Source organism: Topomyia yanbarensis, unplaced genomic scaffold (assembly GCF_030247195.1).
Source record: "Topomyia yanbarensis strain Yona2022 unplaced genomic scaffold, ASM3024719v1 HiC_scaffold_47, whole genome shotgun sequence".
Taxonomy (NCBI): Eukaryota; Metazoa; Arthropoda; class Insecta; order Diptera; family Culicidae; genus Topomyia; species Topomyia yanbarensis.
The window spans coordinates 87,031-100,850 of NW_026683680.1; the positions used below are offsets into that span (position 1 = coordinate 87,031).

General features: G+C 40.1%; 1 protein-coding gene across 1 annotated transcript; it reads left to right on the forward strand.

Annotated features, from left to right (window-relative positions):
* Positions 1 to 3,579: 3,579 nt before the first annotated feature.
* On the forward strand, positions 3,580 to 5,173 carry LOC131695598 (pancreatic triacylglycerol lipase-like). Its single transcript, XM_058984127.1, has one exon. The coding sequence runs from the start codon at positions 3,592 to 3,594 to the stop codon at positions 4,603 to 4,605; it is 1,014 nt and encodes a 337-aa protein (XP_058840110.1). The 5' UTR covers positions 3,580 to 3,591; the 3' UTR covers positions 4,606 to 5,173.
* The last annotated feature ends 8,647 nt before the right edge of the window (positions 5,174 to 13,820 follow it).

Below are 13,820 nucleotides of genomic sequence, written 5' to 3' on the forward strand. Positions count from 1 at the left end.
CGAGCGTGCAGAAAGCATCGAAGCGAAAGAGAAGGGGTAATCGCTACTGCGCCGTGGTAACGATAGACATGAAGAATGCGTTCAACAGTGCCAGCTGGGGGATGATCGTCGTAGCACTGCACAGTATGCTATCTGTGCAAAGTTCTGAAAAGTTACCTTCAGAACCGAGTACTGTTCTACGAAACGAACATGGGGAAGAGGTCGATTAGCGTCACGGTGGGAGTACCTCAGGGCTTCATACTCGTCTCAACGCCCTGGAATATAACGTACAAATTCAGTTTTAACACAGGAACTGCCCAGGAGAGTAAAGATCGTCGGCTTTGCAGATGATGTTGTCCTAACGATAACGGGCGAGACTCTTGAGGCGGTGGATATGTTGACGGCAGACACAATAGGCATCGTGGAAACCTGGATGGCTAACGTCAAGTTGCAGCTGGCTCACCATAAGGCAAGAAATCCAGCGTGTCGTGATCAGCTTCGGGAGACAGTCCATCCCATCGATGCGTTCGCTGAAGCACCTGGGTGTGATGGTCGGCAATCGGTTGAATTACAACGGCCATACCGACTGTGAATGTGAGAAGGTCTTGAGGAGAACTAACGCATGGGCAAGGAGCATGCCGAATAACGGAGGAGCAAGAAGCAGCACGAGAAGTCTCCTGGCGCGTGTCTCATCCTCAATACTGAGATATGGAGTACCGGCCTGGGCTGCAAGGAACTCATAGCGGAACTGGACGAAATTGACAAGCTCGTTTCGCTTAATGGCTGTTCGTGTCGCGAGTGCGTACAGAACGATATCTTCGGAGACTGGTCCGAGCGGACTCGTTGGCTCAGTGGCAGCAAGAGGGGGACAACGCTAAGAATGGAAGGTGGACCCACCGACTCATCCCAAATGTATCTGCTTGGATACATAGGAAACATGGAGAGGTGGACTTCTATTTGACGCAGTTTTTGTCCAGGTACGGATGCTTCCGGAAGTACCTGCATCGGTTTGGAATACTTCGACCCCCCTTTGCCCGGAGTGTGTGGACGTGCAAGAAACACCAACACACGTGGTATTTGAATTCCCTAAGCTCGAAGAGGTTCATAGGAGTATGCCTGGTGTGACAGTGGACAATACCGTCGAAGAGATGTGCCACGACGAACATGCCTGGGACACTTTCAACAGAGTCGTTACGAGTATACTCTCCGAGCTGCAGAGGAAGTGGCGAAGGGACCAACAAAGTAGCGCCGTGGGCTAGAAAGCCTCCGTGAATCCACAAATCGGTTTCGGGAGAAATTCCGCCACCGGGGAACTTTTCATCGGTGTAGACTAGGTCCGCCATCGAGGACCAGTTGAGTACTACGCGACGTAGCGTCAGGTTCGGGTCGTCGGGGCGCCAGCGAACCGGCTATCAGGCTTCACCGGAATCGCCGGACTGACCTCGACACCCTGAGGACTATCCGACAGAATCGTGAAGAAAATGGGAGCCACTTGGCTCACGAAACAAACACCGGTAACGAAAGAAATTTCGTTGTCGGGGAACTCTCAGTCGGAGTAGGATAATATCTGAGTTGATCTCGACAAAACTGGGAGCTAAATGGCTCAAGGAAGCGAGAATCGGTGTCGTCATAAGGCCGGGACCTGAATGACTCACGAAAACAGAAGCCAAATGGCTCATGGAATCAGCATCCAAACGGCTCACTAGGACAAGGATGGAGACAAGAAGCAAGAGAAGAGTCGAGAGTTAAATTAAAGCTCATAGACCAAGTGAGACTCCAAGCTAGAGCAGAAGAAATAGATGCGACGATGTAGCTCCGAGGGGATGAAGGGCGAAAAGAGAAAAATTAAAAGTATTTTTTCTTGGTTTTTATATTCTTTTCTATATAAAAATCCAGCTAACTAATTTGCTATTGCGATTATAGCTATGTTCACCTGTTAAAACATGTTAAGATATGTCTAAGAAACAACCTTTGATGATATGTTGGCATGTAGGGCCCATTAGATCAGAGTGTAAGAGATCTTACTATGGAAACATAGCAAAAACATGATTTTTGATTGGAGACACCTCTAAATCATATCCAAATAAGTAGTTTTTGGTGAAAGTTTTAAAATTCACATCTAGAACAAAAATCTTAGCTGACCCATTATTTTTTCAAATATTTTTCAAAATGTGGTGAGGTCTAATATTCATGATATTGCTGGTTTAGAATGCGAGCGACGATTGATTGAAACGGACGCGCGGCACCTCTATTTATAAACTACCCGTATTTGATGGAATTGCTTAGGTGTCCTATAGCGTCTACCGCTTTTGGCCTAATCCATGTGCAGTTGTGTTAGTGCGTGATTGAGGTTAAATCGGGTTGAATTTTTAACAAAAAATTAGGTTAAACCAGGTGGATAATCACTATATGTGTGTATTATTTCGTATACATCTATGTCCATACACATTGCAACTGTATTGGTGTCCTATGCATTAAATAAGTCAATTGTACCATCCGGACAATACAGTCAACATCTTGCTCGTTTGGCATATGAGCATCGACTGATATAATACAAACACGCAGAACCTAGAGAAATAATCTTTCCATATGTGATGAAGCGCGTAGGAACCATTCATAAATTACGTAACGCGAACATTGTCCAAAATTGACTCACTCCTCCCCCCATATAACAAATTGTCACAAATTTCTCTATTCTCCCTCCCCTATTACGTAACAAATTCTTCGAAAAAAAATTTTTGTTCAGCAAAACCATGTTACGTAACGATCTAGCTTACTCCCCCTCTCCCATATGCCACAACTTGTCATAACTTCTCGTCCCCCCCCCCCCTAAACGCGTTACGTAATTTATTAATGGTCCCTTAGATGCTCCCTTTTGACAGGTCTGTCGGGACTCGGAAATAAGTAAGCAAATTTCGCATTCACTTGTCGTTTAGGAAATATTCATTTATAGAAGTCGCACATTTTGCGAAATTGAATGCAAAACACGTGCACATATTTCCGATCAGTTAGTGCACAAATATTGCGATTTTGTCCAGTACAACGGCAGTTATTCGCATTTACGAACTGGGAAAACATCTCCACAGAAAACGGTACCCCAGTACTGAAAGATAAAAGTCTTTTTCAAAATTAAAAGTTACTTGGACGAACTTCCAGTAACGCAGATGTACTTGCATCGTCTGTAGCTTTATTCTTCTTGCTCATCTTTCTTCACTTCATTCATATAAGGACTCCTATTTCAGTCGACACTAACGATATATAAGCACAGCATCCCAGTGGTTCTAATACACTAATACACGGCGGAGACACAACGAGGGCATTCAACCACTGAATCCCACACGACCACCAGTTCTGTCCGAGAAAGATAATAGTGTAATCAACATACTCAAATTTAACCTATTATTAGCGCCCTATGCTACAAAAATGCTAATGTAACCAACAGGATCTAGATAGGTTTTATCTGTTGATAACTGCTCGTTTTGTACCGCTGCATGATTAGATCTAAATTAGCGGAAAATTCAAGTAGGAATTATGGGAAGAAATGCAAAGCATATAAAAACATCAGCTGCCATTTCGCAACCGGATCAGTTTTCGACTCAATCGAAGCTCATCATGGTGCGAAATGTACTGCTCACGGTGTTACTCTACACCAGCTGGCATCTGACGAGCGGGAACCCACTTCACCAAGCCCGCTGGGAACTGATTCCGGATGGAAATGGATTTCTGCGTATGGTAAATATAGCGGCCTATTCGCTGCCGGAAGACGATTCAGTGCAGCCTTTGTTCAATCCACATGAGGACATCATCTATCGGCTGTTCACACGAAGCAACCCAACTGAACCGCAGATTCTGACCGATGCGGAGTCTATTCAAGGCAGCTACTTCAATCCAGATCACCCGACAAGATTCACGATTCACGGTTGGAGTAACGATGGTAGCCACTTTATGAATCAGGAAATTCGGGATGAATTTTGGCGGGTCGGAGATTTCAACATAATTACAGTAGACTGGGGCGTCGGAGCGATGACCAACTACATTTCCGCAAGAGCCAATGTTGGCCCCGCCGGAGCAGGAGTTTCCGGGTTCCTTGATCGGCTATTGGATGCCACTGGAATATCGCCAGACAGCATTTACCTTATCGGATTTAGCTTGGGAGCACACGTAGCCGGCAACGCTGGCAAAGGGCAGCGAGGGCTAGTGAACACTATCATTGCACTCGATCCAGCCGGACCGCTATTTTCGGTTGGTCAGGAAACTGCTGTTTCTCCTACTGACGGGCAGTATGTGGAAACCATCATGACTAACGCAGGACTGCTGGGAATTAATACTGTCTTGGGACAAGCGAACTTTTTCCCAAACTGGGGACGAACACAACCCGGATGTGGCACTGATACCGGCGGAAGTTGTGCTCACAGTCGAGCTCCTCAATTCTATGCGGAGTCGATTAGCTCTTCTACGGCGTTCAGAGCCGTTAGATGTGCAAACCATGAGGAAATGCTGGAAGGAATTTGTACGCCAAGTGGTGATGATGCCAACATGGGTGGACAACCTTCGAACCAGGGACGAGGAGTGAGTGGAGTTTTTCACTTGTCGACGAGAGCGGAGGCGCCGTTTGCTCTGGGGTAAGAATAGGACTGATTGATAGTAGATAAAAATTAATTTATGTATCGAATAAACTACTTAGAATTAGTTAATCTGCGATGTTTTGTTCAGTATAGAATACATAGGTTACAAGCAAACAATGCATACGTTTCGTTCAGGGTGAATGACCTAAAAGACATTGAATATTTGGGAAATAATTCTAGGGGTGTGCACCACGATAACGTTCAATCCGCATTCGAAACTCTCTTTAATCCAATGCAATATCTAGTATTTTTTATATCTTCGGTATAAATTTTCAACTTCAAATCCACTTTCGTGCCGAATCAAGCCCAATATTGCTATAGAAAAGAGACTGCCCCAAAAACATTCATGCTTTACAAAAATCGACGTACGTCAAGCATTCGTAAAGAACAGAAATGATAAAATAGTCACCTTCGCACCAGTCGATTGCTTATCAACATCAGAATTGGTGATTTATATCTAGCTAGGGTAATGTCCCTGTTATTGCAGTAGAGCCTATTGTGACCCTACTTCACACTTCTTGGCTTTGAATCAAACATATGAGATAATGACAATATATATTTGGATAAAAAAGGTGCGCAAGAGTAACTTTAAGTTATCTTCATCATTAGTGATGCACAGAACTATCAGCTAAATGCATCTTTTGGTTAAAATAAAATTACTTTCTTGTAATATCTGATAATTATTCGGTATTCCGCCACTCGGTAAACTCAAGCTACAGGAACTGAATTATTCTATCATTATTCCCACCCCCGCATTACCTTTGCGGAAATTTCCCCGTTGTATTTCGACGCGAGTGACATATACAGATATTCATACCCAAAATCAGACACAAACGCCGTCGTCTCCCGATGTGTGGCCTTTCTTCATACCCCTCAAACAAAAACCGAAAAAATATTGCAACCAAAAAAACCCTGTTTGAAGAACAAGTGAAGATTTGCCTCAAAAATTCTCACCGAAGTTGAACGAAAAATTGACAAATCAGTTAAATTGATACCTTACCAATCAGAGGAATACCACCAAGTGTCACACCTTTAATCAATACAGACAAACCACTAAATTCAAGGTTTGGCGAGAGTTTTCCAGCTTTTCCAATAACTCGTATTTCGGTGAAAGCGAACGGGTGGAACAAGCAAACATTTGGGATATGGAACTTTTTTCTCATTCGCAAATGTGGGTTTGCGTTTGGAGTCTATAGGAGGACTCAGGGTCACCGATGGATCACGGACGATCTACAGTCAGTCCCGCCAGCACCATAACGGGAGCAGCAGTGAAGGATTCTGTATGGGACTATCCATAAATGACGTAGCAATATATGGGGGAGGGGGGAGTTTTGTATTTTGTGATGATGGGTGACGACAGGGGGGGGGGGGGGGTAGGGGGTCATGTCATGCTACGTAGCCTTTATAAAGGGAATAGGGGTTCACCTGATGTTACGACAACCTTGCCCGTTTCATCTAAGTAACATCGTTTTTTTATTTTTTATTTTTACGGGGCAAGGGGGGTACAGTTACCGTCAAGTTACGTAATTTGATTACGTAATTTAGTGATTTAGTGGTTTGTGACTAAATGCTACGATGGGGGAGGGGGGCGTTAAAAATCACTCAAAAAATGCTACGTCATTTATGGATGATCCCAATCAGCTTCGACGGGTATTCATTACCGGTGAGATCGTTGTGGTATTATTTATAATATTATTTTTTTACATTTTAATAACATTCAATTAGCTAGAAATTACTGGGTAGGGAAAGTTATGAAAATTAGAGCCATAGTACTCAAGTGAGAGCAAGGATTTGAAGTAAACAGATCGGAAAACTAGAAGTAGCAAGGTCATTAGAACAGGTTTAATATCGTGCGGGCTTTGTCTTCTGTTAATGAGGGTCGAGCTTAGGCAGTAAAACTACAAATCACCCGAGTTCACTAACATGTGTCCTGGTAATGATAGACGTATCCATCTTTACCGTGTCAACCGACGCGAAACTTCACTGTCGGTTATCACGATAAAGATGACAAAGATTAAACCCGCACGATATTAAACCTATTCCAATGACCCTGCCACTTCTAGTTTTCCGATCTGTTCACTTCTCATCCTTGCTCTCACTTGAGTACTATGCCTCTAATTTTCATAACTTTCCCTACCCAGTGATCTCTAACTAATTGAATGTCGTTAAAATATATAAAAAAAGAAAATATGACTAATATAGTCGAAATAAAAGAGGAAAAAAGAATTTATAATATTATATATTGTTATTCCATTCTATTGAATTGGAATGGAATTTATCTTGAGTCCTCCGCTAATACTAATTAACCGATTTCGCCAATTTTTTTCTTTCGTTATTTCAGAGAGCGAGCATAGGCGCTAGGTTTATTAGCCAGGACAGGACTAAATACCTCTGTCTCATCCCAGGAACTTAGGCCCAAAGGAGTGACATTAACCCTTTTAGCCAAGCCACTACCAACGATTAATTAAACCACTATCAAATTGAAACGGCCGGTACGGTTGTCCACGTTTCTTCCCAAGTTCAAAATAATACATTGATTAAATTCTTCATTAAATGAATAATTTGATCGCCGCAAAATTTCCATTAGATCGAAAGGACTTTCATCCCAGCAACGAACCGAAGAGTTTCTAATAGTTAACAGAAAAACGTATGCAATGTATGTAATGCGACGAGCGAATGAAGAAAACTGCCTTCACTGCAACACAGCAGTCGAATCGGTGGAACACAAATTCTGCGAGTGTCCGCAAGTAGGAGAAGCATGGACACTACTACAACGAAGGATAGCGACATTACTACACGAAAGGCGAAGAGTGAGCTTTACGGACCTAGCACAACCGACACTGAATGGAATATACCGGAACACAAAAGCGACAATTCTTCGACTGTTCGCAGTTTACATAGAAATAATTACCGAAAGTGGAAATATCGTTAATTTAAATGCACTGCAATTTCACTTAGAAAATGAATTGTAAATATTTTATAAATAAACTAAACCACTGATTTTACAAAAAAAAATTGGGCTGACATTGCTTTGGACTGAGCAGACTAATTTCTGTGTTTGTTTTGCGCTTGTTTGACCAACCTGAAAACTAGTCCACAGGGCATTAGGTGTGCGTGGAGAGCACGCATGGTGTTGTTTGAGTGGAGTGATGGCTTCAGTCATGGGTTGCCAGTTGACCATTCGAGAGAGAGGTCGAGGGCCAGGTACCAAGCTCCCTAAGTCATATCAGCTCGAATAAATTCTTTGGCTCTAGTTCGTTTCCACTCTTGTATTTTTCTATTCAAGATTTTTTGTGCTTTTCCTTTTGCTGGTTTGTCTTTCGTAGTAATGATGTTTAAATTACCTGTACTTTATATCTTCACTCAGAACTGCAGAACTGTCAACTATCTCATGTTTTAATATTTCTTTAGTACTTACTTGGCATAATCAGTTGTTGCTGCTCAGAGCAATTATTACATGATAAAGGGCGAACACGAAATTATTGCGACCACAGTTAAAAATAATCGAAGCTCTTTTTCGACGGCTGAAAATGAACCTGTTGCGACTCGCGGTGAATAGAAAAAATATTCATTCAACTATCCATCTTATTCATTCAGTTGAATATCGTACAATATATTCATTACACTAAGTATCTAGGAAAATGTTTTCAAATGCCGATAAAACATATAAAACAACAATCATCATCGCTTACATTGTGCCAGGGCCTACTTTGATGCGTTTGATTCGTTGCTGCACGGTCGCTTCGTGTAATAATCGGAGCCGAATGAAAATCTGCTTGGATGAATGGGCGGTTTGTTCGTTTGACGTTTTCAGCTGCGTCACTGAATATTGAAAATGAATGCGGCTGAATATGATCAATTTTCATTCAATGAATTTGAATATTTTTAACTCTGATTGCGACACATTCAACAGGGCATAACTTTTTAACAATTGGGTAAAAATCAACCAAATTTTGCACACTTTCTCATTGATGTGTATTGTTTACATGCTGTCAAACTCGAAGTCGTGTTTTTCGATTCAACGAAAATGGAGGTGAACCAACGCGAGTCGAGAGAACAAATTCTTTCCAAACACCTGGAATTTCCTGACCTGTCGCACCGGCAGTTGGGAAAAATGTTGAACATTCACCATTCAACCGTCTCCAGAGTGTTGAAGCGGTTCCAGGAGCGGTTGACGTTGGACAACGGCAAAGGAGCTGGAAGAAAACCGGGACCGGAGAACAAAAAGACGGAGGGAAAGGTGAAGCGGATGATTAAAGCAAATCCCAACGTCTCAAGCCGTGATTTGGCTAAAAAGATCGGCATGTCGCAGAGCTACGTCCAGAATGCAAAGAAGAGAGCTGGACTACATACATACAAGGTACAGAACTTCCCAAAACGCGATGAGCGGCAACAATTGACGGCTAAAACTCGGGCACGGAAGCTCTACGAGAAGATGCTGACAAAATATGGCTGCTGTGTGATGGACGACGAAACGTATATAAAAGTCGATTTTAAGCAAATTCCGAGGTTGGAGTTTTTCACCGACAAGAGCAAGTTCTATGTGGACGACAAATTTTAAGAAGAAGAAAATGTCGAAGTTCGCGTCCAAATATCTCATTTGGCAGGCCATCTGCTCTTGCGGACTGAGGAGTGAGCCTTTCGTGACAAAGGGCACAGTAAATGGCGAGATCTACAAATCTGAGTGCCTCGAGAAGCGCGTTTTGCCGTTCTTGCAGCAGCACGACGAAGCTCCGCTATTTTTGTCAGATTTGGCATCATGCCACTATTCTAAAATTCTGTCCATTTTGTTCCAAAGAACATGAATCAGCCAAACTGTCCGGAGCTGCGCCCGGTGGAGCAGTATTGGGCAATGATGAAGTGGGAACTTCGGAAGAGCAAGAAGATAGTCAAAGACGAGAAGGACATGTTAAGAAAATAAAGAAAAAACTGAGAAACTGGTACCCGATGACACTGTAAAGACTTTAATGGAGGGCATCAAGCGAAAATGCGTTCAATTTTACACTCAAGGCTCCATCGATTAACTTTTCTTTTGATTTTTGAAGTAAATATATGTATAAACCTACCCTAAAATTTTGGTTTGATTTTAAACAGTATAAGAAAAATGGCATGACATTTTCGGTGTCGCAATAATTTCGTGTTCGCCTTTTAACGCTATTGGCACACTTACTAACAACTCTCCCCTTCCCGTGATACATGTGGAGATGCAGAGGATTCCTCGGTCTCTAGCAGCAACATGTATCGGACTAACATTCCACCCTTTCCAGAAGATCTGCATTCGGACGTGGCCGGCGTCAATATAGATTGCACAATGTGGTCCATCAATTCCAATGAACATTTTGCAATCTCAATTGGTTCTGGTCAATAATGGAGCAGCAACCACGGGCCATCTCTTATGTTTATGCTTATGCTTATGCTTATGCTTATGCTTATGCTTATGCTTATGCTTATGCTTATGCTTATGCTTATGCTTATGCTTATGCTTATGCTTATGCTTATGCTTATGCTTATGCTTATGCTTATGCTTATGCTTATGCTTATGCTTATGCTTATGCTTATGCTTATGCTTATGCTTATGCTTATGCTTATGCTTATGCTTATGCTTATGCTTATGCTTATGCTTATGCTTATGCTTATGCTTATGCTTATGCTTATGCTTATGCTTATGCTTATGCTTATGCTTATGCTTATGCTTATGCTTATGCTTATGCTTATGCTTATGCTTATGCTTATGCTTATGCTTATGCTTATGCTTATGCTTATGCTTATGCTTATGCTTATGCTTATGCTTATGCTTATGCTTATGCTTATGCTTATGCTTATGCTTATGCTTATGCTTATGCTTATGCTTATGCTTATGCTTATGCTTATGCTTATGCTTATGCTTATGCTTATGCTTATGCTTATGCTTATGCTTATGCTTATGCTTATGCTTATGCTTATGCTTATGCTTATGCTTATGCTTATGCTTATGCTTATGCTTATGCTTATGCTTATGCTTATGCTTATGCTTATGCTTATGCTTATGCTTATGCTTATGCTTATGCTTATGCTTATGCTTATGCTTATGCTTATGCTTATGCTTATGCTTATGCTTATGCTTATGCTTATGCTTATGCTTATGCTTATGCTTATGCTTATGCTTATGCTTATGCTTATGCTTATGCTTATGCTTATGCTTATGCTTATGCTAATGCTTATGCTTATGCTTATGCTTATGCTTATGCTTATGCTTATGCTTATGCTTATGCTTATGCTTATGCTTATGCTTATGCTTATGCTTATGCTTATGCTTATGCTTATGCTTATGCTAATGCTTATGCTTTTGCTTACGCTTATGTTTATGCTAATGCTTATGTAACTAAAAATATGAATAAGTAAAAACAAATATGTCCGTCGAATCTCCAGCATACAGCTTTCGATTACACTTCTTTCGCTATAGGGAAACATTTGTTTACTCATTAATAGTGCTGGCTATTGAAGTTGGGGTGCTCGATGCTGCGTTAACATTATAGTGCTGCCATACAGTTGGCAGCCGTTTGTTGTTCAGATAATCGTATTAAACTTATTTTTAAAACTGATGTGCTGTGGTTAAGTGGACAATAGGTCGTGATGCATTCTCCTTACGATTAGGATTCTACTCTTCATGGGTGCATAACGTGGCTTGTTTAATAGTAGTTCCGTGAGGTTAGAGTTAGAGACTACTTGTTTAAGTTTCAGCAACATAAGTCATTAATGTCATCCATAATGCATGGCTCCTACTCACGGTAATGTTCTTAGAAGATTCGAGTTTATTTTCGTGAATAAGTTCACGAAAAAAATATGATTTGGCAAGAGATCTATACCTGTGGCAAGACCACCAGGTTTTTGTCAGAGCTTAAAAAAATGATATCCCTGCGTGAATTTGAAAAAAAAAACGAAATTCAATTCATGCCCGCTGCGATGAATGAAATATTCGTTTCCCTCGTCATTCGTTCTCCCGCCGCAGCGCATTCAGGTACGGACATTAGGGCATCACAATTTTTTTTTTGAATTCTCAAAGGCCCCCCCCTCTTATATTGTGACAAATGTCAAAGTAAGCTCAGATGCCAAATTTCACATCATTTGGACACTTCGCTTGAAATTTTTGAAATTGGTGCTATGGGAAAATGTGGAGGAAAAATAAATTAATTGCAATAACTTTTGAAGTAACAATCACAAAATTACAATTTATACCTCTTTTTAAAGGAAATAACCTTATTATTGGAATGGAGATATTCTAGTTTCTATATGCGGGAAAGTGGGGCACTGGGTCATTTTGACCCCGAATTCCTCTATTTTTTGAATTTTTCGGCTCCGTTGTGCAAACCATACATATTTTGCAGTTTTTCTAATCGAACGGAACCTTTTAGACCTTTTTCCGAATACGAGAAGTTGGGGTTATAGGGCCTTTTGTCATTTATATTGAATTTTATCATTTTCTCGTGCATATATCTCTATTATTCTTCATTCAATTTTCATAAATTGTACCTTGTTCAACGTGGAAAATCCTTAGGAACAAAATAAAAATAGATTCGATACCGGTAAAATTCAGAAACATCAAATTATCTGACATGTAGTCTCGATTTCACATTTTTATCATGAAATCGCACATATTAACTCCATTTAACAACAAAATTCTTATTTATTTTACTATTTATAGCGAAAAATGCGCTTAGGAATGACATGAGAAAAGTTTCATACCTGGAAAAATAGGTGAAGTTGAGGTATTAGGACATTTAATGAAAAAAATGTGGTTTGAAGAGTTAATGTCACAAAAATTTTATGTTTTTTTTTCAATTTTAACGCAAGCGAATCTATTTTGTATTTCTAAAAAATTTCCACGTTCAACAAGGTACAATTTATTAAAATTGAATGAAGAATAACAGAGATATATGCACGAGAAAATGATAAAATTTAATATAAATGACAAAAGGCCCTATAACCCCAACTTCTCGTACTCAGACAAAGGTCTAAAAGGTTCCGTTCGATTTCTGAGATTTTTTCACATTAGAAAAACCGCAAAATATGTATGGTTTGCACAACGGAGCAGAAAAATTCAAAAAATAGGGGATTTTGGAGTCAAAATGACCCAGTACCCCACTTTCCCGTATTTTTATAGAAAGAGGAATATCTCCATTCAAATACTAATTTAAAAAGAGGTATAAATTGTAATTTTCTGATGGTTACTTCAAAAGTTATAACATTTAATATATTTTTCCTCCAAATTTTCCCATAGCACCAATTTCAAAAATTTCAAGCGAAGTGGGCGGGGGTCTAGAATTGTCCAAATGATGTGAAATTTGGCATCTGAGCTTACTTTGATATTTGTCACTATATGAAAGGGGGGGGCCTTTGAGAATTCAAAAAAAAAATTTTTGCTATGCCCTAACGGACATGTTCGGTTTAAGAAGCAAACTTAATTTTGTTTCTATGCTAGCTGTGAGTGATTATTGAGCAAAAGTGCCTCAGATATAGGTTACATAGTTCACTTATGCAGGAAAATGTTGAAGATGCTAACTTCTGCCTTCGAATTGTCCACATAATAACAAATGAATGCTTTGGTTGGTGAATGAATTTATATTTCCTCTGCACTCAAGCATTCGATTCTGCATGAAATTTCAGTCGGTTGGAAAGTTAATGAAAGTGGGAGGCGTTGAATTTGAAAGTCGGTTTCGGTAAATGCAAGCAGAAATTGGTAACTGATTTTGAAATTTCGGAACACTGGTCATGGAAAACACTATGAACTCAGAAGCATTTAAAAGGCAGTGCCTAAATATTTTTCCCACAATTAAGTCCTATGATGATTCATTTTAAACGTATTTAGCCAGCTGCCATAATAGCAAATAAGGCGTACAATGGCACAACAATAGAATTAGTTCATCCTAAAAGAGCTGAGTCCGCCAAATTGTTACTAGTTCCATCTAATAGAGAAATCTTTAATGACAATGAAACGAAAACAAAAGATAAAGAGATCATTAAACAACGACTTTGGACGGATGACGAATCGGTGAGATCAGCTAACATCAACAGAAAAGTACGAAAATTTCTTTGAAATAATACAACTTCATGAACCTTTTTATGTTATTATGATGAATGAAAAACAGTGTCTTAGAAATAAAATTTTTAAATCTCGTCATTTTATTTAAAAATTAAATATTTTTACAAACGTCTTAGAAAAACTATAAAAGTCTGTGG